The sequence below is a fragment of the Pangasianodon hypophthalmus genome, chromosome 28, assembly GCF_027358585.1.
Source record: "Pangasianodon hypophthalmus isolate fPanHyp1 chromosome 28, fPanHyp1.pri, whole genome shotgun sequence".
Lineage (NCBI taxonomy): Eukaryota > Metazoa > Chordata > Actinopteri > Siluriformes > Pangasiidae > Pangasianodon > Pangasianodon hypophthalmus.
The window spans coordinates 7,605,915-7,630,911 of NC_069737.1; the positions used below are offsets into that span (position 1 = coordinate 7,605,915).

A 24,997-nucleotide genomic window follows, 5' to 3' on the forward strand; every position below is an offset into this window, starting at 1 on the left:
AGCCAATCATAAGTGCTACTAGCTTCTTATAACCTCTTACAGCTTTTTAAGAACAGTGACAGGAAACTATAACATCAAGGCCTACCTGAGTACATAAATTTAAGGTGTAAATATTTCAAATGTAATTAAGTCATACCCCTCACAATGACAGTGGCCAAGTATCGTGAATTGTCCACATGAAAAGCACTAAATAAAAACTGTCCACTTCAAACCATTGAGATCTGAAACAGCCCTGACCTTTTGGATGCTTTCAAGCATTTAATAAATGTCCTTTATAGCAGACCTTTAGGGTTTTCATTTTCCCCCTCCACTAAAACATTCAGTGAGACGTTCCAATTTAAAATGATGTTAATTTTAATATTTGTACCTGTCAAGAGGCCTTTTTATAGGAAGATCAGGCAAGGGTCATGAGTGAGTCATCCTCACACATTCATCCACAGGCAGAGCTACATTCATTTCCTTTTTGACATTCATTTCATTTCCTTTTTTTTCTGGGAGACAGTGAACAGAAAATTTACTGCCCTTATTAAACGTTTAGACAGACAAGTGCTGTTTTCTCGCTTTGTAGGCAGTGTCTAAAACAGATGGTCTGTGTTTCTCTGTCGCTTGCTGAATGCATGCTGGTGGCTGTTGCTCATGTCTGAGTCATTTCATCTGTCGTCATTTTTTCTAGTGCCCTAACCAACCAAATCTAACTTCAAATCAACAACCAGTTGGTTTGTTCAAAACTGATTAGAACCAAACTTCAAGAAAGTGCTATTTTTAATTTTTCATAACCAAATTTATCTTGTTAATGTGGTAATGTGAAACTATGTAAATGCACAACACTTAAATACATAAACTACCTGATTTGGACTGTAAAGTCATGAAAATTTAAAAGCGTTGCATCAAAGTCTGAGCAGCATAAATAATAATTAACTACATAACTAAAATAAATAACTACATTCCTTAAATCATGCTTTATAGGGCTGCTAATTTTTTTATATTCAGTATGAATTGCAATTATTTCCAATGAAGCATTATCTAATGAAAATACAGTACTGTGCAAAAAAGCCATTTTTTTAAATGCTGTATTATGGTATGTGTTCACATGGAAACTTTCCACGGTAAATGTTCAGTGAAGCTTAACTCAATTACACTTATTTTATCACTAGTCTTAGCCTCAGACACACTGTGAACAGAGCTATAATCATTTCAGGCCATCTTTTATAATCTTAAAGTTAATCATAATCTGATGCCTAGCTGCAATTCTGTGTATGTGTACAAACATGCACCAGCTTTTTGGAGCAAGATATAGTCAGTGGATTGAAAAAAGGTATTCCAGAGTTTTTTTTTCCTTTTCTTTTATTAAAGAAGTTAGTGGTGAGTAAATGTAATATTCTTGTTTAGATGGATCGAGTAAACCATGCGTCTGTCATGCTTACGGCACTATAATTTCCACTCAATTCACAGTGAGAAATCAATGCCAGATACTTTCCTAAACATGAAACTATATTGTAGCTAGCGAGCCACAATTATGCAAATATGCGCGCTATTATTTTGTGCGTAGATTGTTGTTGCATACATATTAGTTTTAAGGACACATTTCAGCGGAAGAGTTTAGAAGAAATGAAATCACTTTGCTGCTGTTGCTAAAATTTGCCATAAATCCTGCATGTACCCTCCTTGTTACTGGTCTCATTGACACGTGTGCTGTGCCAAGCTGTGGAAAACATTTTATATGTGGAATGATTTGTCTCACTGTGTATCTGGTCATATTAATTCATTTTGTAACTAAATTGAATGCAAAGGCTCATGGATGTGGGCTGCATATACTGTACTTGCATAGCCTTGTCAAAGTAACTACAGTGTGCATTTTTGCTTCAACAATCCTGCTTGTTCTTGGCTGCGTTGTGGGCCATGTTCGCTGTCTCAGTTCACTTGGTTACCTTGAGCTGCGGTGTCCTGAATTGAATAATTCTGTGTTATGCTGACTGCGCCTGTCTGTTCTTTGGCGTTAAATGACTGTTTTGTTGGTTGTCCTACTCTAAAGAGTCCCCTAACTTCTCTCTGCAGTTGCTAACAAGCCCCGCCGCCCTCACCTACCAGGTATGTCCAGGCCCTCATCCTGTTCTCCTTTTCCTTTTTTCCAAATTTCTCTGATTTTTTAAATTAATTTTCTTAAAGCCTGGCCAAACACTAAATCCTGATCTGAGAAAAAAAATCTGAATGGCATCCTTCCTTTCTGTCTAGGAATGCTTTATTCGGACTACTTTCATCTGTTCAGGTATTTTCTGATGCATTATGTAGTTGTGAAATATGGAAAGAAACGGAGAGTGATGCTATTGTAGATTTTTTGAATGTGGCTTCTGGAACATCATAAAAAAAGAAGCCAAAATATGTCATTGTTAACCAATAAATCCATCCATCCATCCCTCCCTCCATCCATCAATCCATCCATCTATTAATTTACACATTTATGCATTTCAACTTCTATTGGCCCATTACCACTAGTTTGAGATGGATATATTGGTAGCAATTAAATTTGTATTATACCACAGAGCTGTAGAATTCTCAATTCTCAGTAATTCTGGCTGCAAGGAAAAACACAGGATTATATTAATGTGTTAATTCTAATAAGTTTTCGTTTTTATAGTAATGACTTACACAGGGAATTGTATGTCAGATGCTCCACATAAATGGATTAAAAATGTGGGTAATTGTTGATATAGTGAGGTAATTTTAGCATATTTCTGGAAGGAGTCTCCAGTGTCAGTGCATTGTAACAGTCAGAGATAAAACTACTATATTACTTTACATTTTTAGATGTGACTGTTTGTCTTATGAACTTCAAATAGAGGCTGTATAGCAGGAACTAACTTGTTTGTCAGACATTCCACAACATTAAGCATAACTACAAACTTAACGTTAAAATGTACAACTTCCCATTCTTTAATGAACAAAAAATTGTAAATATTGGCAAATTGCTGTGGTATAAGAGGAATAAAACACTTTGGGCCATGCTGTTATTGGAAAATAATAGGGCGACCCCAAAATAATAGGGAGACCCCAAAGGGTGACTTCATCATTGATTATTTTTCTATAGCAGCACATCCCGTCAGGTTTTATTCCTTGCTTAAAATCTTAAATTGTCTGACCTCTCATGAACTGTCCAAGAATTCAAATGAGCAAGAGCAAATTTGTAGGATTTCATACAAATCGACCACTAACCCCACTCCTAACCCTAACCTTCATAACTTTTTATTTGAACTGAGAGATGCAAATATGTTACAAATTTAAACCGAGAAGGGAGACAAGATCAGATTTGTTTTTTATATGATGAATTTAAGCTGGGAGTCCTCGTGATGCTGTGGTTTCTTTGGCTGAAGTGAGTAGATGACAACATCACACAGGAAAACGCTGCTATGAAATAAATTCTGTATGCAATGAACATTGACGTGTGTCTTCAGGGGACTGAGTTGCATTGAAAAACAAGACAAAATAGGTATTAAATGAATAAAAGCTTCTGTAATATGAGGAAAAAAAAACAGGACAAAGGTTGCTGAGGCAAAAAAAGAGGGTTAGTAATAAATCTATTGCTGTGCAGCATGTTCAGTCCAGATGATATGTTTGTTTGTATCATACATACATGCCTATATGTGTGTACTTTCCACAAGCTACACATTATCCCTTGTCCACCTGTCTCCATGTCTCTAGCCTTCAACACCTTCAAACAAGCCTTGCCCCAGAGGCTCTGGTATTGGTCAGAGCAGCTGTCCATTAATGGCTCTAATTTCACAGTGCAGGCAGACAGTATTTGCCTCGATGCGTCCTACATCGGAGTAATAATTGAAAACGCACTGCCTTGGTCTTAGTGTTGAGTTTATTATGGCATGGTGTCACTCTGGTTTTTAGGAAGGCAGCATGTCATTACATATAGGTGGTGTTGGGTGTGCTGCTGTCTTTACAGTGACCATGGGGCATGTGTGGTCATCCCAAAATGCTATGATTGGGCTGTGTGTATAGGCATCATGTAAAAAATGCTGTTTGCTCTAAAGGCCCTTGATATTAAAGGTTGAAAAAACCAAGCATTATACTTTCTGCCGTGAAATATTTCAGGAGAAACATTCAGAAATGCACATGAACACAATCTTGAGTAGCTCAGTAATAAGATGTCTCTCCTGTAAAACAGGTTCTGCATATGAGTTGTTAGTGTTCTGTTTCTCTCTTTGTAAGTGTGTGTGTGTGTGTGTGTGTGTGTGTGTGTGTGTGTGTCTACCCATGTGTCAATTCTACATTAACTCTCTGTTTTTGTGCAGCTTGCCGCCCAGGTGCTTGATGACTTCAATGATGAGGATATTGGATTTGGGCTGGTAGATGCGAAGAAGAATGTTGCTGTTGCCAAGAAGTTGGGTAATGTGCTCCTACCAGATCCACTTATCCCCAACACAATTATACTATTACCCATTTAAGTACTCAGTCACTATTACCCTTTCCTCTCAGGGTGAATACTAAAATATAACAACAATATTAAAGGAATCACTCTTGAACCTTTGAACATTTCCAAAAATTAAAGTGCTGATATACAGTGCTCTATTACAGTGCCTTGCACTTTTTTTTTGTAGTGTTACAAACAGGAACTGAGTTATTTAGGTTTATACAGTGTGTTCCAAAATTATGGGATTTTTTTTTTTTACTGGAAATTGTAGAATTTTGAAAAAATTGTAACAAATAAGAGAAAATGAATTTGCACTTTTCAGTATTCTGCACTATTTCTAGGTCATTATTTAAATGTAAGCAAATTCATGATATTGACCATGTTAATTCCTTTGTACAGGATTTAACAAGGTCAGATGCTCCTTGAGTCTTATCCTTCCAGGAAGTGTTCTGGTGACACACCAATGGATTTGATCTAACAGGGATCATCAGGTTTTACACAAATTTGTGGAGTCTGTTTTGTGTCGATTTATGACATATGATCACAATTTAGTCCATTTCAGTTCCAAGGTGTAACAGTACAAAATGTTCAAGGGGGGTGAATATTTATGCAAGCCTCTGTATAAATAGGGCTGTACAGTTTGTATATACAGAGTCATTAAGTTCAGCTCAAAGCAGTATACCACCCTCTAGTGGCAGAGTGACTCAACACAGCATGTCTATACTTCAACCAGGAGCAGGACAGCAATGTCTTGACTATTTGACTAGTTTGTCTAGTTTATAAGCTGAAAACTGTTAAAATTATTATATATCATGCATGCATTAAAAATATGAGTAGATCAGTGGTTCTCAAACCTTAGGGCCTGCCAGACAGTCCACACTTTTGCACTATTTCTACTCACACGACACAAGCATAGAACAAACCTGTGGAAAGTCTGCGGGGCCCTGAGGACTGGTTTGAGAACTGCTGCTGTAGAACATAATGTAAAATGTAATCCACTCAGCTATATTGCATTTGATTGAGTGCTGCCTCAAGTGAGGCAAAACTAAATGTCAAGTACCTTATTGCATTTCTCCAAATGTCATTATAATCTTATTCTTATCCTACTTGTCAGTAGTGCATGTCTCCAGGGTAGGACAAGCAGCACATTCAGTCTTGCCATTCAAAGTAAGACAATCCTCAGAAGACAAGCTTGTTCTCCATTATGGACTAATCACTCAGCCACACGTTGGAATTCCTCAGAGGACCAAGATTATCCCTACGCTGTTGATTGAGGAGATATACAATGAACTATTTAGGATTTAAAAAAAAAAATTTTCAATTTACAACACTACACAGTCAATACCTGGTGGGATATATTCAATTCTGACCTAAATTCCTTGTTTCATTCTTAATTTTTTATTATTTTTTTCTTATTAGAAAAGATTCAAGATTTTGACTTCTTACAAAGGGCTTAATTTATCAATCTTTTATAAAGTTGTGTGTAAATGTTAGCATAAGCCAAAATGAACTAAAAAATTCCTCTAGATTTACGAAAATTTGGGAAACGCTGATTTTTTTTTCATACTCACATGCATATGTTGATGAATATTAGTCACCATCACAGCTGATCTACATTTGGTGACACCCACAAAACTCCATAAAAGGCAAAATCCACAGGACTGAAATGACAAAGAAAATTTTTTTAGACAAAAAAAAAAGATTTTTTTAGATGAAGAAATGGAAGTTATTTTGAGACAAGTCTATGTCAATAAAAATATATATTATTTAACAGCACCTGAGAAGACCAAAGTTTGGAGCCAAATTATAGAAAATGTAGATTCAATGTGATTTAAGTGAGGTGAAAAGAAAATGGTTTGACATGAAAACAAAAAATATACAGTATATCTACTGTATCCAAGTAATCATGGACCCCAAGCACATCACACAGGGAAACTGCTTTTTTTTTTTTTAATTCAAAGTGTCTTGTCAACTGTCAGCCAGATATCCCTCACACACTAACGTGCCCTCCCTGATGCTGGAAAAGCAGGAGGGCATCAGAAGCCTGATGTTGGTACACAGCACACTAGGGAGTACATGGCACTTTGCAGCTTGAGACATACCAGATCTGTCATTATGGGTCACTTGCTGCTGGTTCTAATAAACTGTTGCACAGCATTAAAAGAAGGTGCCATGGCAAATGGAACTGACTTGTACGCTGAGCCGTTACAGCCCACCCTCCTTTTATACAGCGTTTCTTCTTAACTGAATGACTGGTCTTATTCGACGTAATTTATAGATTTTTCTTTCTTTCATTTTTTAATATGTAATATTTCTTTAATTAATGCGATTGGTATAAATGACTGGGTGCCAGGCTGCAGCAGTGAGAGCACCAAGGCCTACTAGTCCTCCAGGAACCCCAGTGTAAGCTGTATATAAAAGTGCAATAATCCATGCAAACGATATGATTTGAAGCCAAATATTAGATTAGTTCATCTTCTTCTGCATAAATTTACTATATACTCAGGAAACCTCTTGTGTAAATGTTCCTATGAATGATTTACTAATAAATTTGTTGATAAGTGAGGCCCAATGTTTGTAAGGTCAATACATCCAAAGAGTGCTTTTCACAATATCTAAAATATGTTGGTCTTAATTTTCCCTTTCTTTCATATCTAATGACAAATGTGTCGTCATGTCTAATCATAGATATTCACGTAGTACAAATACACACAATGCCTTGTATGACTATTTTATAAGTATCACCCAGCCTTCCCCTATCACATGACATCTACCAACCAGGGAGTGTGAAAGCTACTATATATGTTTCATCAGAGACACATGAAGCCAGCCAACCAGAGCAGTGTAACACACTCTGAGGAAAGTGCTATCTGCCCTCTTCCATATACAGTACATGAGCTCAAAGATGCCTACAAATGCATGCCATCCCAGCATGGAGACCGTTGCTGCACAGCAGTTTTGCCAGAAGTCTTGACATAGATTCTGAATCGGCTTGAGGTCTGAGCTTTGCTGGGCCTTTGTAACACACAAACACCCAACTTCCTGGTTGGGAACCGCTCAAGTGTAGCTTTGGAAGAATTGTTTGGGTTAGATTTTAGGATATTTTATAACCAAACCCGGATTGATATCTTTAAAGAATTTTATCCTGGACTGACCATTGTTTCTTCCCCCTACAACTGGCTCTGACTCTATAAAATCATGCTGTGATGTGTGTATCAGCTAAGAAGAGAATTTGACAGGTGCCAGAGAGTGGTTTTATTAGGGTCTTTTCATGATTTGGCATAAGATTGGATGCATTATATTTCACATTTTCCATTGTAATGATTGTATTTAAATGTGGCACCGTTTCTTCAACACAAAACCAGTTCAGAACTCAGTCCTGGAATAAATGTATGTAGAGCAAATTTTACATTTAAAACTTTGTTACTGATTGCTTAAATTGGAGAACATCAGAGGAATACAGACGGAAATATCATGAAAGGTGTACACCATGCTTTTAGTATTATTTTTGTGTAAGTCATAACTCTGCTACTATCCCTGATTTTGGACAGGTTTGGATGAAGTCGACAGCATTTACATCTTTGCTGATGACGAGATCATTGAGTATGATGGAGAGATGGCTGCAGAAACATTGGTGGAATTCCTCTATGATGTGAGTCATGCTGATCTTAGCTTGTAACATAATACCAATTATGTATGGCCAAAGCAATAATCTGCATTTATACCATAGTGTCGCCGAGTTCTTGATTCTGATTGGTCAGGAAAATTTTCAGGGCATTGCACTTTGTAACAAGAATTGCATTTTTTTGTCTTATTAACCGAAAAAGAGAGACTGGTGAGGGAACAACTGTTTACAGCTGCTATGATGTAAGTGATAACAGGAGCTAACTTGTTTCATGGATGATCCACAACAATAAACATAACTGTAAAAGGACAAAAGTATAAAGTGGTGTTGGCATATTGGTTTGGTATAAGATGAATAAAACACTTTACTGGAAAATAATGAACTTCCCACTTAGCTTCAGGCTACAATCCTCACCATGTTGTTAAGTTAATTTCCCATAACAGCACAGCCTGTTGTGTTTTATTTCACTTAATTCCTTTTTTTTATTATACTTGACCTGTTATTCCTATCTGTGACAGAATGATGTACTAAAATCCCAATACAACATCCACTATGTGTGTATATCCTTGTGTTCCAGTAGTATTTAAAATAAGCCCTTATCACTTTGTCCCATAGACATCACTTAAGGTCATACCAATTTGAAACTGCAACAAAAAAAGTCAAATTTGGTTTTATATAGTATTCTAGCTGTAAAGGACAGTTGATGTAGTGTTATTACTTTATTCTGCTAGCTAGTAGGAAAAATAGCTATTGAGGATTCTGGCTAGTAGCTATATAGTTACTAAGCAGATATTACACTAATATGACATAATTTAAAAGAATTAAACCATATAAATCATACCTTTGCTGCCAAGGGTTAATACATTTCAAATGAAGAATGCATTTCTTGCTAAACCCCTTTCACTTCCAAGTTATAAGAAGTAATTTCATGTTTCATGTTAAAGCCAATGGTTAGACCATGTGATGAGACCATGAATAAGTCAAGTGGAAGTAAATTTCTTCAAAACCTTCACAGGTTACTGAGAGATGTTTTGTTCTCTGTCCTCTCAGGTTATCGAGGATCCAGTGGAGATCATTGACAATGAAGGAGAGCTAAGAGGCTTTTTTAACCTAGAAGAGGATATCAAGTTGGTGGGATACTTTAAGAATGAGAATTCCCGACGTAAGTATTGCCCAGTGGCTGTACTGTATTTCCTGTGCTGTGTAATTACTCCAGTGTTTGATACTGTATGTACTGGGTCCTATATCCCACATGTTCTTCATTTTTCAGACTTTATTGAATATGATGATGCCGCTGAAGAGTTCCATCCCTTCATCAAGTTCTTTGCCACTTTCAATTCAAAAGTAAGCAAAACCTAAACATTCCATTGTATTGCTGTTTTTGTCTTTTTTTATATTGAAAAATATTGCAAAATATTTTAGTTAATACTCAGCCATGACAAATTAATTCCAAATAATGTATTGGGAAAAAAGAGACAGTCTAAAAATAATATCTACTACCATAACTTCTATCTACGATATCAGTAGTAAGGTACCACAGTAGGAACACTACTGACCAGGTATTATTTGGATGGTGGATCATTTTCAGCACAGCAGTTACAGTGGTATGGTAGTGGCATGTTGATGTGTGTGTAACATCACGTATAGTAGTGTTGATGAGGTTTTTAAATATTCATGTCACTGCTAAGGAATTTTAAATACTACTGTCAAGGCAGAAACTAGGGCTAGAGGATGATTAACACAATCACGTGTCGTGGACTAACAATGTTGGCGTGTCTTGAAAAAAATCCATGTCAGAGCAAATTCCTTTACCCCAGATATGTTTACTATCTGATGGCTACTTCTATAGTTTTGCGTTGAAGCTATGAGGAATGTATGTAGTTGAAAAGTAACAGAAGTCTATCTCACCCAAAATCTTCTCCGTAATTGTGGTTCTTTACTACACAAACATTGGTTACTGTTGTGGTTTTGAGGTTTTGTTCTTGATTTATTTATGGTTTATAAGAATCTTGACCCTTTGTGACTTAACAATATAAAATTTTGATAGTTTCCGTTAAGAATATTTTACAAATGTGAAGATTTTGCATTAGGTTGAGTATTTAATCAGGTGTAATCAAGAGGTTAGTAAAACTACATCAATAGAATCAATGCTATTCCCATCATTCCGATTCCTTCTGATACCAATACATCTTTCCAGATCCACCATATCAGTGTCACTCTAGGTGTCACGGCAGGGTGCTGAGAATGGATACACAACCTAACTAACGTCAGAGGTGGTTCTATTGTGGTTCTTTTCCACTGGGAGGCAGTAGAGAGGTTGACAAATTGTGTACGGCAACAGACAAGCACCAGCCTGTAAAATACCTCTTTCCATCATACTCAAATATAAGCTCTATAACATACAGTATATTAAAAAACAAGATGCATTGCTCAATACATTAAAATACAAGATGCATTGCTCAATACATTAAAATACAAGATGCATTGCTCAATACATTAAAGCATATTTCATTTTTGCAGCGAGTTGGTTGTTTAAGTCCAAAAGTTGTGTTAAGGAAGTTAGTTATATTCAGAGTAACTGAGGCAATGAAATCATAATCATAATCTGAATGGGATATAAGCTCCTTTGTCATGCATTTAATTTGCTATTTTTAGTTGTTGAATTAAATTAATTCCAGTGTGCTTGATCATTTTTGATAATTCAACCACTACCCAGAGACATTCAATCCCAGCTTGACACAACACAGGTCCTAAATTCTGTCCAAATTTTGTCCAAATAGGACAAACCCTAACCTTCATAATGATCATGACTTTTCCACAGAAGTGACAACGACAGCCACTGGTAAACACAACAAAAATGAATATGAATGAAATGAATAGTTAACATCAATCAAATCCACTGAAAACGTCATCGAAATGATTTCCTTATTTGCATGGATCTACTTGGAGAAAATCGTACCTTTCACTTACATGTAATGTGGACCACAGTGTCAACAAAGCCAGAGAATCTAACATACCCAGTCGAAAATAGTATGAAAATAGTCAGGGTCTGCTTGGTCTGGACCATCCACAGTGTACCTCTATCTGAATTCTGAGTGCTTCCTCACTGTCCTGACTACTGCATCTGTGCAGATTGCCCAACAACTAAAACTGGAAATGAATGAGGTTGATTTTTATGAGCCCTTCATGAGTGAGCCTACCACAATCCCAGGCAAACCTTACACTGAGGCTGAGCTGGTTGACTACATCGAGGAGCATGAAAGGTAAGGCCTAATAACGGGGGCATCTTTTTATAATATGGCAAAGTAGGATTATATGACAGGACTATATAACATTATTATTTCAGGAATAGACCTGATTACTTATTTTGTGGGATTCATTAAGTTTTATGGACTGTTCCAGGAGCAGTGTTAAAGCAAGGTGACTGTACAGATTAATCTGTACTCTCCTTTAATATGCCTTATTCATCTGAGGAGGATATGAGGAAGTCCTGTAAGACCATTAATTTGGTCCTGTAAGAGCGTTAATTTTTTATTTAGTATTTAATCTAGCTGTAAGTGGAAATCTGTGTTGCTTCTCTTTTCTCCAGACCAACTCTAAGAAAACTCGAACCCCACAGCATGTATGAGACCTGGGTAAGCTTTCATAGCCAGAAAACATGCACACATCTTATTATGCCTCGTGTCTTTTAGATTGATGATGCTTATTTATTTATTTATTTTCAGGAGGATGACATTAATGGGCAACACATTGTAGCCTTTGCTGAGGAATCAGACCCTGGTAAGCTGAATGCATGCAAGTGGGTAAGATCTAAAGACAGTTAAGTCTTCTTACAGTGTATAAGAAGCATTCTTACAGAAGAGAAAAGCTGCTTTTTAGAGAAGATACAGCGTAAGAGTAAGAAGCATACAGCGTAGAGAGTGTACATACAGGAAATATATCATGCATCACTAAGAAGCGTAGCTAGAAGATCACATCTCATAACATTGTGACATTATAAGCAGCTACAATTATATGTAGAAACAACTCATAAATAATGTTTTCTGCTACTTGTCCTTACCACTTTTGCTTGTGCTACTAGCTTTGGTAAGTTTAGATCTCTAAGGCACACCTGGAACAGTCAAGTGAAACTAATACTCTGGCTATTAAGGGCGGTGAGACGTGTCAAAGATGAATGTTCTTTTCATAAGTTGTGTATGCATGAAACTCTTGCGTGCTAATTCTGCTCCTATTGAAAGACACAATGTTCCGACCTGTTACTAATTAGCTTACATAAATTTTTTGTGGGTATTATCATTTGTGCATATGTTTTCACACATGCAAACCTTTTACCACTTGAAAAGAAAAATTTTCAGATGTTAAGACAGATTTTATGCATACTAGCATTAAATACACTGTTCTTCTAGTTAGAATAATAAACATGTGTTAATTCTCAAATTTGAGAGACAGCATACATGTATCTTTCAATAGTTTTCTATTGTCTTATGATTAACTTTTAACCTCTATTTAGATGGTTTTGAATTCCTGGAGATTCTGAAGGAGGTAGCCCGTGAGAACACAGAAAACCCTGATCTGAGCATTATCTGGATCGACCCAGACGACTTCCCCCTGGTGAGAGTCTCCATAAAACTAATACTGACCCTGAACCCTGAACCCTGAACCCTGGACCCTTATCCTTGACACTGACCCTAAACTCGATTACAGTCCTCTGAAGAGGTGCATAATTATGTTTTCCTCAACCATTGAAGTGACTGACAAGGTTAAACAGTGATCACTGTATGAACAGAGGCTGGTTGTATAACGAATATAGATTTTAAAACATTTAGGAGTTTTAGTGAAACTCCCAGGACCCATTGTCAGTCCACAACTACATTCCTCACTCTCATAACTACATAACCCTCTATTCCTATGTAGTTACTAAATAATTCATATCAGTATTCATGCTTTACTATGCATAACTGAATATTCATGCTTTAATGTGCATAACAGAATAATATGGCAACCTATCCACATATTCTTCAACATTACTGTTATCTTAACTCAGACATTTTATAGCCTGTATATTGAATTATACAAGTCTCATGAATGCATGAAGATCTTAATATTTTTCCCATGTCTCTTTCATTCAGTTGGTGCCCTACTGGGAAAACACTTTTGGCATTGACCTTTCCTCTCCACAATTTGGTGTGGTGGATGTGGAGGATGTAAGATCATCGCCTATGTTAACAAGCCAGTCTGTTGCCTGAAGGGCTGTGATAAGATGCCTGTCCAATGCCTGAAATGCTCGGCTGTGTTCTGTAAGAGTTCGTGAGTGTTGCCTTTAAGTTGACTACCTGAGTCTGAAACCGTCAGAGTGTATCTCCTGGCCTGCCTGCCTGCCTACTCGCCTGAATTTCTCTCTCTCTCTAGCTTTCTCTTTTCCTGCGATTCTATTTTAGCTTGTTTTTATCTATTTTTTAACTTGTCTAACTTGCTTCTCTTGGCTCATTAATGCTATACCCTTTTATATTAGCAATAAAAGTTCTATTTCGCCGTTACTTTGGTTTGCTGGGTTTTAATGCTTCTGAAGATGATTTTTCCTAAAATCTCAGCATGCCATTTCTTAAACATGTATGCCATATAAGTTCTTAACTCCAGTCCTCAGGACCCCCTGCCCTGCACAGTTTGAAGTTCTCCCTACCCTTAACACAACAGGCCCAACTCATTAAAACCTTAATGATTAACTGATGAGATGGATCAAGGCACGTTAGCAGTGGAGAAAACTTCAAACTGTGCAGGGCAGGGGGTCCCAAGAACTGGAGTTTAGATCCCTTGCTGTATGTGCTTCAGACTAAAAAAAAAAAAAACGTCATCTTTTTCTCCCCATTTTGTCTTTCTCAAATTCTCTCTTTTATATGTGTTGTACAGGCTGACAGTGTTTGGATGGAGATGGATGATGAAGAGGACATGCCTACTTCATATGAGTTGGACACCTGGATTGAGGATGTGCTGGCGGGCAAAATTGACCCTGATGAAGATGATGATGATGACGACGACGATGATGACGATGATGACGACGATGACGACGATGATGATGATGACGACGACGATGACGACGATGACGACGACGACGACGACGACGATGATGACGATGATGACGACGACGATGACGACGACGATGATGACGACGATGACGACGACGATGACGACGACGATGACGATGACGATGACGACGACGATGACGACAACGACGATGACGATGATGATGATGATGATGACGACGACGATGATGATGATGATGATGATGATGACGACGACGACGATGACGACGATGAATAAATTCCTTCCATCATCTCAGGGATTTCACCATGTTGACTGGCACTAGCCCGAATACTTTAATGACCGTGAATGTGAAGTTCAGATCTAAGGCTTCAGCGTCCACACATCACGGTCATCACTTCCTGGTTTTGGAAGCTTTTTGCCTTTCTAAGGCAGGAATCCATCTGAATCCCTTGACACTTCAGGGGCTCATCAGCATTATTTGACTGGTCTTTTTATAATGCCCTTGTGGTGTTCCCTAACTTTGTAGATTATCTTCTTGTCCAAGTCCAAATTCTCAATGTTGCTTGTTGATGCTTATTTAAGAGCATTCTCTGAAATAAAAAAAAAGGGGGACAAGCCTGAGGTTATTCAGCTGTCTAAAAGAGCTACATAGCTACAAAGTTTTAGTAATATTATGTGTATATGCATTGTCTTTTTATATGTGCACCCTTATGAGGTTAATATTTCTTTGCCATGGAGGTGGGTTTCTTACCCTGCCATTTTTTAAGAAGAAGCTATTTTGATTGGGTGAAATTTTCGATTTCAATATACTAAAGTGAACATATACTAAACCAAAAAAATATTATTATTAGCATTATTTTTGTTATTTTTTCAGGAGGAACGAGGCTGTATTCACGAAAATGTCTTAATTTGACCATTTCTTGTGGAAAGAAGTAGATGTACAACAGAAGTAAAAGAGCAGATTTTGTCCAATGTTGGAAACATGTAAAGACAAGAAGAACGAGAAACAAAAACAGTTTTCTGTGGTCTTCATTTCAATGTATGTGAGTGTTTGTAAGAGTGTGAGAGAAATATAAACACACATAATGAGATTTTTGAAATAAGTAAGAAGTAAACACGAACTAAGCAGCAAAGTATTAAAATATATTTTCTACAAATGTTAAGGAGCAGTTACTTTATATATGATGAACTTAAAAAGATAGAAGAAAAATTAAAAGGTAATTATAGCATGTGCAAATGTTTGGACAACATTCCAGTAGTAAAGTTTCAGAACTTGATTAACTTCTTAGGCCTTAATTTACTTATGACTCATTGGGCAGGTCAAGAATTGTCATTAGGAATTGTCAGCTAATGATAATTGCAGGACATAAATTCTCTGACTCAAACATTGTGCTAACACTCAACAGCCATGGCCTCCTCGAAGCAGCTGACTGAGGAGCTGAAACTGAAGCTAATTAATGCCTACAAAGCAGGAAGGCGTTGAAAAGATATCCAAGAGCCTCCAGCTTTCCACTGTCTGAATTGTCTTTAAGAAATGGCAGTTAAGGAGACCTGTGGAAGTCAAGGCAATATTTGGAAGGCCAAGGAAATGCTCGGATAGGACTGCTTGGCAGAAAGATAAAGCAAAACCCCAAATGACAGCAAGGACATATAGGAAGGTTTATGCAAAATGTATGCGAAACATCTAAATAAGCCTTTTGGAAGTGGTGTGGAACGACAAATTAAAAATCGAATTCCAAAGGTATGTATGTAAAAAAAAAAAAAAAAAAAAAAAAAAGGAGCAGCATTTGTTAAGTATGATTAAGGGGGTGAATGTTTTATACTTTGGGCCGTGTAGCAGCCAGTGGCATAGAAAACACTGCATGGGTAGATGGAAGAATGGATTCCAGTAAATATCAGCAAATTCTGGAAGCTAATGTGATACAGTCAGTCGAGAAAATGAAGCTGAGAGTGAGACTGGTTTCTACACCAGGACAATGATCTAAAACATACCTCAAAATCCACCATCATCTACTTCAATAAAAAACGCAAGCTGAAGCTTTTGGAAAGGCCCCCACGTTCTCTTGACTTGAACATCATCAGAAGTCTGAGGATAGGTCTTAAACATGCCGTGCACGCAAAATGGCCCAAGGATATCTCAGAACTAGTAACGTTCTGCCAGGAATAGTGACTGAAACATCCTAAAACAATACTACTAGAAAATCTCCAAGCTGGCAGCAAAAAAAATACGCAAGCTATGATATTTGCCAAAGGGTGGTGTTACTAATTACCGACATAGTAGGGTGTACAAATTTTTTTCACCTGCCACAATTACTGTTTTTTTTTTCTTTTTAAAAGTCCTTCAAATATAAAGTAACTGTCCATTAACGTGTGCAAAAAAATGTTATTTGTTAAAATTGTTTGCTGCAGAGATTGTGTTTACGTCATTTCACTTTAAAAATCAAACAAAGGTGATGAAACTTGTACAGACATCTGTACAGGAATAACAAGAAACCGGAAAATCAAGCTACAGTCGGTACATCAGCTTGTCATAAAGATAATTATCATGTCTCTGGGAAATTCAAGCTAAATGACTACAAGCCCAGAAATGTCACTGCTCTGGGTATGTAAGCCAGGCACACAACAGAAATCAGAAAACTGACTTTCTGCAGACTTAGAGACACAGAAGCAGCTTAAAGTGCCACAACCAACTGCAAGCAGAACAGCTCAAGAGAAGAACGTGACAGGTACAAATTATTCTATCAATTAAACATTTGGGCTTCCTTAAGTAGATTTAAGGCTACTTAACTACTATAAATCAAATCTGTCTTTAATAAAAGTAGATTTTAATTTTAATGTCATTTTGTTATGAGTAAAAAAATCACAACAAAAACAATAGGGTGTAAATAGTAGCATATTAGAGCTTTTACATTATTACATGAAAAGTGGAATGTTGCAATATTAAAAATATTCCTATATAGAAATACATTTAGAGATTTTAAGGTTAATTAATTAATGAAGTAATGAAGTAAATAAAAAGTAACAATATTTAATTAAAAAATGAATTAACCAAAATAACTTTAAAAATCTATCTTAAACCTAAAATAAAGTTGTTTAATGCAACATATAACTTTAATTATTTAATGTACTTATCATTTTAGTTCTGCTCATATATTTATTAATATGTTCTATAATTAATAAATACATTTGCTAACTAATTAAGTTATATTTTCTGTCAAGCAATTGATTGATTTAAAAATACAATATAAGCTTGAATAATTAATTAACTAATTAATGAACTTCTTTTTTCTATACACTGTAAAAAAAAATGCTGTACATTTCCAGTCTTTATTTTAGAGCAAAATACTGTTTTATTGTGTTACAGGATTGTACTGTAAACGATTAGGCGCTTAGAGCAGTGTATTGGTTTAGAGTAAAATACCAGAAAATGCAATGCATAGTGGGATATCTTACGTTTTTGCAAGGGGTGAGAATGGTAAAAAATTCTCCTTGTGTTGACCTTGAGTTTAGAATAGAATAGAATAGAATGCTGTTATTGTCATTGCACATAGTACAACGAAATTTAAAAAGTCATCTCCTCTGTGGTCTAAGGTAACAGAATAAAACAGAATAAAACACACAACAAACAACTCAATAGTAATAAATAAGATGAAATAAATAAGATGAAACGGCAAGAAGACATTGTATTGCACATCCCCAGCATCAGGTGTTTAGCTCTTATGAGCAGTCCTGTATGATGTTGGTGGCTCTGCGCGGGAATCTGGCTCTGTATACGTCAGTCAGTTTAACTTTCTATGCTGGTAAAAAAGAAAAAATTCAGTGATAGAGCTGGGTGAATCTGTGCAGTCTCTCTGCACTCGCTGTGGTGGCTCAGTGGTTAAGGTTTTGCATTACAGATCAGGATATCGTGTTCAAATCCCAGCACTGACCAGTTTCCATTGTTGGGCCCTTGAGCAAGACCTTTTTCTATCTTCTCAGTTGTATCCTGGATCAGCCAAATGTACTGTTTTTTCTTTATTTTATATTATAATTATATTTACAACTATTTTTACTTGCAACATTTGCAGTGTATTACCGAAAACATATATTAATATACTATAAAAAAGAACAGGAATTATCTGTAAAGATATCACAGTACTTTACTGTAAATATGTTTTACAGTTATTTACGGTAAATGTAAAGAATTGCTGCTATTAGTTATTTACTGTAAATGTTAGTTATTTACTGTCAATGTAAAGTATTGCTGCTATTAAAGTAACGCTGCCAGTAAATTATTGTAAATTTTACAGTAAAATTTTCAATGTATTTAATAAGTTCTGTAATGCATTAATAAGTTCTATAATTACAATTAATTATCTAATAAATTATTTAATAAAGCAACAAAAGAGACAAACTTTTGGTTATTAAAATTACGGTCCTCACAAATAGTAAAATGACAGCGTGTGTGTGTGTGTGTGTGTGTGTGTGTAATCCGATTACTCAGTGAACATTTCATCATGGCACGTAATGAAATACTAGTACTAGTCTTTGTTTTGCATATGAGTGACATGTTCTTCTTTGTTTTCCAACAGGTATCATGTATCCAGGAATGAACATAGCAAGACCTCAGGGTAAGTTAAGTGAATAGCAGAATAGCATGGCTAATGTACCAATCATTCTCTAAATTTGGTAATGCAGAAAAGTAATGGCTAATCCATTCATCTTTCAACTGTTCCTCAAACAATAATAACATTTACCTAAGATGTTCGTCAGAGTATTACCAGCCAAACAACTTACGTCCACTCTTTTTATATTTAGTCAAAATGTATTAAGAAACAAATTGGTGCAATATATTTAAGGGCATGCACAGTAATATAAACAGGACATCAGAAATATTTTTTATGCTAACAGTTAATGTTTATTTTTGGGAAGTTTTGTACAAAAGTCCAGGTGACAATCAGAGGCTTTTCTGCATAGTTTTAATCTGCTTTAATAAATAAACTAGTAGTTTCCCTACCGAAATCATCTAAATTCTTGTTCTTATTCTATAAAGTTTAGTTTTATCCTCACATAAAAGTACAAATGATGATGTATTGTACATTCATCATACTGTGCTTTCTTAATACAAATCCTATAGCTGTAAATATAGTGTAACAAAGCTGATGGAAGTTCAGGCGAGGTGTTGGTTAAATGACGAAAAGACTAAAAAAAGCACAGTACATTGTGAAACATTAAAACAATGTATAGCAGTGTTCCAGAACAGCAGAGAGCAAGAACATGTGTGACGGTGCATGTTTTTGGTGACGCAAGACAAAACAAAAGGAGCATTCAACCAATGTGCAAGAAAAATACCCACATTTCATTCAACCAGCACATAGTTTCTGTAGATGTTCTTCCCACAGAAGTAAACAGTACCTTCCGATCTTAACGATTTGAACATAATTCACATATGACCATTTGCTTCACTGAAATAATATTTAACCACAGACACATTACAGAGATTACACATTATTTTTTTAAAAATAAAAACATTTAAAAGAATGTCAACTGCATAAAAAGTACTGTTACCCTGTTATTAGATTAACAAGATTTAAGATTAAATCCCGATTAAATGTGATTGCTATAGCTCCTGAATATGGAGTTTAAAGTACACTTTTGTTTGAAACTAAACCTAACCCATGATATTCAAATGTATGTTAGTCATGCTAGTATGTTAGAAAAATCTTCATAACATGACCCATTTCTAGCAGACTGTCTTTGCTTGTATCTTCATCCTGGTACCTACGAAGACCTAGAAATCATAGTTACACCACTACTTCTTCTCCTTCTTCTATTAATGATCATGTGCCAATACATCTACAGTATAACAATAATTTTACAATGATCAAAATCTGGAAAAACACAATTGTCTATAATGTCTTTGTATGCTGTAACGTTAAGATTTCCTTTCGCTAGGAGATGAAAGCTGAAATTCTCATATTCTCATATTATGAAAGTGTCATATTCATCTTCATAAACTCAAACCCACATGTCTTCAGTTGTGCAGCAAAAACAAAAGAATTGTCTAATTGCCTTGCCGTTCCAATACTTTTGGAGGAGACTGTACTTTAAAGCATTTATGTTTAAGAAATCACATCTGGCATTTTTACATTTTTATTTTTGACTCAAGCAGATTAGTAAGGAACCTTACATGACCTAAGACACGTTCCTCACCCTCCTTTCTTGAGAAATTCAATGGCATTACTCCACAGGACCATTACTCCGGTTATAATGTGTTATCCTATGTCTGTGTGTGCAGATTTGGTAATGAGCTGTATGGATGAGCTGGTTGAGAATGTGAATGAGACACGGCGGATATGTAAAGATTTGCTGAACCAGGGTCTGCTGAGTGAGGACAGGTACCGGACCATTGTAGCAGCTCCAAGCTCTCAGGATAGAATGAAGCAGCTCTTGCATGCTCTGTCTAGCAAAGGACAACAGGGGAGAAATGCCCTTTACAGACTACTACAAGAACATGAGCCTGAGCTTACTCTGCAGATGGGTATGCTGTATTTCTCTATCTTCTACTGTATGGAATTTCTCAGAGCATTCTGTTCATACCAAACATTGCAGTTTAATAGCTCTTAATCCATTTCCTTGTTCACCTACATATATATATATATATATATATATATATATATATATATATATATATATATATATATATATATATATACAGTACTGTGCAAAAGTCTTAGGCACATGCAAAGAAATGCTGTAGAGCAAAGATGCCTTCAATAATAATGACATTAAATGGTTCTACATTAAAAAAAATACTCTAAAGAGCAGTAAACAGTAATAAATGAAACAAATTATTATGTTTTTTTGTCTGAAAAATGTCTAAGACTTTTGCATTGCACAGTACTGTGTGTGTGTATATATATATATATATATATATATATATATATATATATATATATATATATATATATATATACATATATATATATATATATATATATATATATATATATATATATATATATATATATATATATATATATATATTAATGAATCATCAAATATATAGCATAGTTAGATAAACTGTCAAGTGAGGATTATAACAGTATTATTAACATGGTATTTCTATTTGATAAAACTTTTTTTACTAAGCACTCTTTCTTTACGGTATCTCAGTTACAGAATCCTCGGTTTGAGCTAAATTCATGCTTAAAGTGGACTTGGTTATTGAAAATCACTCACATACTGCTGTTTCTCCCATTCAGAGCATGCCGTATATGTGCATGTGATGAGGCAGAAGCTCATTCAGTCAGTGAGGCAAGTGGAGCCAGTGGCCAACCGAATGCTCACCCAGGGCCTGATCACGGAAGAAGAGTACTTCCAGGTGTGTGAAGAGGAAGGAAGCGAAGCAAGGATGTACGCCATGTTCCAAGTTTTGGAGCAGCAAGGGATGAAACAGAGCGACGGGTTCTACAATGCGCTTTTCCACTGTGAGCCTTTACTGTACCGTGAGCTAGGTCAGTCAGCCCTGCAGCTGCTTTCCTTTGTTGGACTTGAATTAAGAATTATAAAACATTTCTGAACACAGGTTCTTAAAGAGCATTTAGTGACCATCCATTTATTTATGGCTTATCAGTGTCAAACGCATTTCAGGTTGAAGATTCGTTTGTTGGGTGTTTTTTCCTTTCCCAAAATTTTGTTTTAATTTCCATTTCACATTTTTCTGATTGAAATTTCAGTAATTTCTGTTTTATATTTAAATGCTGGGTTTAAATTAGTGCATTCAAAGCAATTAAAAGAATAATGAGCATCAGTATTGGTAAAGAAAATGGTTAACTGTGTGCTTTAGTGAGCACCGTTTGTCACGTTCCTCTTCTAGTTTCTCAGATGTATCAGAAGAATTACTCCCATCTTCATTTAAACTTTCTGAAAAGTGGTTGTGTGACAATGTCAAGTGTTAAGAGTGCTATCCAAATACAATTAAAATAACTTAAATACAGTAAATTGCAGTATTACTACATCCCCATAGTAAGATTTTTTTTGTTGTTCTTTATGATGAATATACTGCAATTCTATGATTCTGTGATTCTATGTGGAAATTTTTATATTTTAAATCTATGTTTCATGTTTTTTGTCTCAGACATTCCTCTTTCATTTCCACTGATTTTGCACTTGTGATGATAAGTGAATACATTGCATGACTTGCATAATCATCATGAAAGGAAACATAATTCAAGGCCAGACAAACCAGTAGTCTATTTTTTTTTTATTCGTGCTCGCCTGGAGGAAAATTCAGTTTAAGTAAATAAAACGCCATATGTACTTTAACAAAACTTTTTTTTTTTATTTGGCATGCTTTGCTACATAGCTACAGTATGTTTAAACTTAATAAGCTTTATGGTCCTGCAACACACCTCAATGCTGTAACTATAGCAGAAGCTCCTTATTCTGAATTTCACCACCTGCTGCACCACGCACATCACCTGGTCAACAACCAGGACTAGGGCTATGTGAAGTTTCCCCCAAGTGATATACAGTACTGTGCAAAAGTCTTAGGCACCCTATTTTAGTACAAACTTTGTCACAGATTTTTATTTTATGACTTCTACATTACTGATTCAGTACAAAAACTTTTTAGATTTCCAAACATTAGTTTTCCAGCACAAAATTAAATTTTACAGAAAAATGTTTGTATGTCAGTAAAGAAAGCAGCAGATTACATGAAAGACACTTAAAAAAAAAACATAATGAAGGCTGCTGGATTTCGCTGCAAAAATAAGAAGCAAGTGTGACAGTGAAATTCTCCAGAAGAACTGTGGCTGCTTCTGCAAGATGCTCAGTAACACTTACAGCTCATTTCCTTATAAAACTGCACAAACTGTACCTGAGACTACTATTTTTTTTTTAAAGCGAAGGATCGTCACACCAAATATTGACTTTGTTTCATTTATTACTGGTTACTGCTCTTTATAGTATTTTTTTAATGTGGAACCATTTAATTTCATTATTTTTGAAGGCATCTTTGCAATATAGCATTTCTTTGCATGTGGCTAAGACTTTTGCACAGTACTGTCTATACACACACACACACACACACACACACACACACACATATATATATATATATATATATATATATATATATATATATATATAAACGCTGGCAATATGTTATTACATTGTCTTACCAAAATATAGGACTGTTCAAACACACTGGAAGATTTGCCTGATGGCTTAGCTAATGAATTTATGTTATATAATAACCCTTGACTATGCCTGTGTTTGATGTATTTATACTAGATTTTTAACCAGAGACTCTCCCGATGTTTTCCTTTGCAGAAAAAGACCGAGTGCTTCAGATGTGTGAACTGGATAAAGAAAATGACCAATTAGTGCACCTTATACAGGAGGACAATCTAGAAGAGAGGTGGAGAGAGCTGGAAAGCAAAGAAAAGCAAGTGGAAAAAGAGAAGGAGAAGCTGAGGAGGGAGTGGGACCTTTTAGAAAAACAGAAAGCAGAGATGGATCAGGAGAGAAAGCAAGTCCTTGAAATGAAACGTGAACTTGAACAATTCTGGAGGAAGCGGGATGAGACGGAGGAGGATGTGATTTCTCACTTTCACACTGGAATAGAAGAGCAGAGAATGACAGGACAATGGGGACACCTGAATAACAACGGCTACTCCATGTCAGTAAATGCGAACAACTTCTTGTCGTTCAACTGATCTCTGATTAATGAACTGAAAAAAATCACACAAATGATGTAACCATAACAGGCCTTTTCAGACTCTGTACATGGTTGACAGTGAAGTTATAATGTGATATTTTTATATTTTTAGGTACATTAATATGTTTTGTTTTTAATATGTTCTATTATTTTACACCTAAGTACTGCCTGTGAATGTACTGTATGTATCATATATATATATACAAATATATATATATATATATATATATATATATATATATAAAATGACACATAATATATATGTATATATGTATGTGTGTGTGTGTGTGTGTGTGTGTGTGTTTGTGTGTGGCTGCTCTGGCTCCTGATTTAGTTATATTATATAGATGATAGCTTGGGTTATACATATTTAAAAGAAAAAAATCTTAACTATACTTCTAAATAGTTCGTTTATGCTGCCTTTCAGTATATATACAAAGAAATGATCTTTCCACATAGAAAATATCTGATGCAAATATGAAGAAACTTTTTTATCGGAAATGTCACCAGAAAAATCTAATTGAATTAAGATTCAATTGAAACATTCTGTAAAATTTTACCGTCATGTTTAAACATCAGTCATTGAAACAATGATTCTAAGTGTGTACTGTGTACAATTTTTAAATAGATGTTATTGCATTATATTGGATTTATGGAAAACCAAGGAAGTAGCCATTAAGCTATATTATGGAAGCGCTACTTACACTGTGAAAAAGTCCTTTAATCACTTAAAAATTTACAATAACTGATTAATTAATATATACAGTTTCTTAGTGTAATGTTTTTACAGCTTTCTTATAGTAAAAGCACATTACTGTACTACATACTGATAACAGCATATTACTTTAAAAACATTGCTAAATGTTTATTGATATTGTTGTTGAGCTCTTTCACTGTCAAATGTACATCTTAAATAAATGTAAAAGAGTGACAAAGATGTGTTTATTAAATCAATAATTTCATCTCAGGTTACCTAATAACAAACATATCAAATTGCTCAATAAGAACCAGAAAAAAAAGCAATCAATTTACAAAATATGAAACCACTAAAACTCACGATTATATAATAAGAAACTACTAAACTGAACAATGAGAAAATCACAAAAATGTCACGGGGTAGGTAGCTAACCTACTTTATCAACTGGTTCACTGGCCGAAGAATGAGAGTGGATAGAGCGCTTTAGAGTTTTACAATGACATCAAGAGG

The 24,997-nt window shown here is 35.4% G+C and overlaps 2 protein-coding genes across 4 annotated transcripts in view; both read left to right on the forward strand.

The window, feature by feature from the left end:
* casq1b (calsequestrin 1b) overlaps positions 1-15,097 on the forward strand; it is a 32,565-nt gene extending 17,468 nt beyond the window's left edge. The window contains exons 2-12 of one of the 2 annotated variants that reach the window (XM_053230881.1): positions 2,056-2,088; positions 4,299-4,392; positions 7,969-8,069; positions 9,093-9,204; positions 9,313-9,386; positions 11,175-11,305; positions 11,632-11,677; positions 11,768-11,822; positions 12,553-12,653; positions 13,172-13,246; positions 13,950-15,097. In XM_053230881.1, the coding sequence (XP_053086856.1) occupies positions 2,056-2,088; positions 4,299-4,392; positions 7,969-8,069; positions 9,093-9,204; positions 9,313-9,386; positions 11,175-11,305; positions 11,632-11,677; positions 11,768-11,822; positions 12,553-12,653; positions 13,172-13,246; positions 13,950-14,360 (1,233 nt within the window). In that variant the 3' untranslated portion in view covers positions 14,361-15,097. The remainder of the gene's footprint in view (positions 1-2,055; positions 2,089-4,298; positions 4,393-7,968; positions 8,070-9,092; positions 9,205-9,312; positions 9,387-11,174; positions 11,306-11,631; positions 11,678-11,767; positions 11,823-12,552; positions 12,654-13,171; positions 13,247-13,949) is intronic. The other variant, XM_026943225.3, reaches the window with a different exon arrangement.
* Positions 15,098-15,247: 150 nt separating this feature from the next.
* LOC113544234 (uncharacterized) lies at positions 15,248-24,725 on the forward strand. 2 transcript variants are annotated; one of them, XM_053230882.1, is made up of 5 exons: positions 15,248-15,825; positions 18,656-18,694; positions 20,362-20,604; positions 21,329-21,580; positions 23,403-24,725. In XM_053230882.1, exons 2-5 carry the CDS (start codon positions 18,661-18,663, stop codon positions 23,786-23,788), a joined length of 915 nt encoding a protein of 304 aa, XP_053086857.1. In that variant the 5' UTR covers positions 15,248-15,825; positions 18,656-18,660; the 3' UTR covers positions 23,789-24,725. The 2 variants fall into 2 exon arrangements, with proteins under 2 accessions (XP_053086857.1, XP_026798724.3); XM_026942923.3 differs by lacking the exon at positions 15,248-15,825 and adding an exon at positions 15,863-16,810.
* The last annotated feature ends 272 nt before the right edge of the window (positions 24,726-24,997 follow it).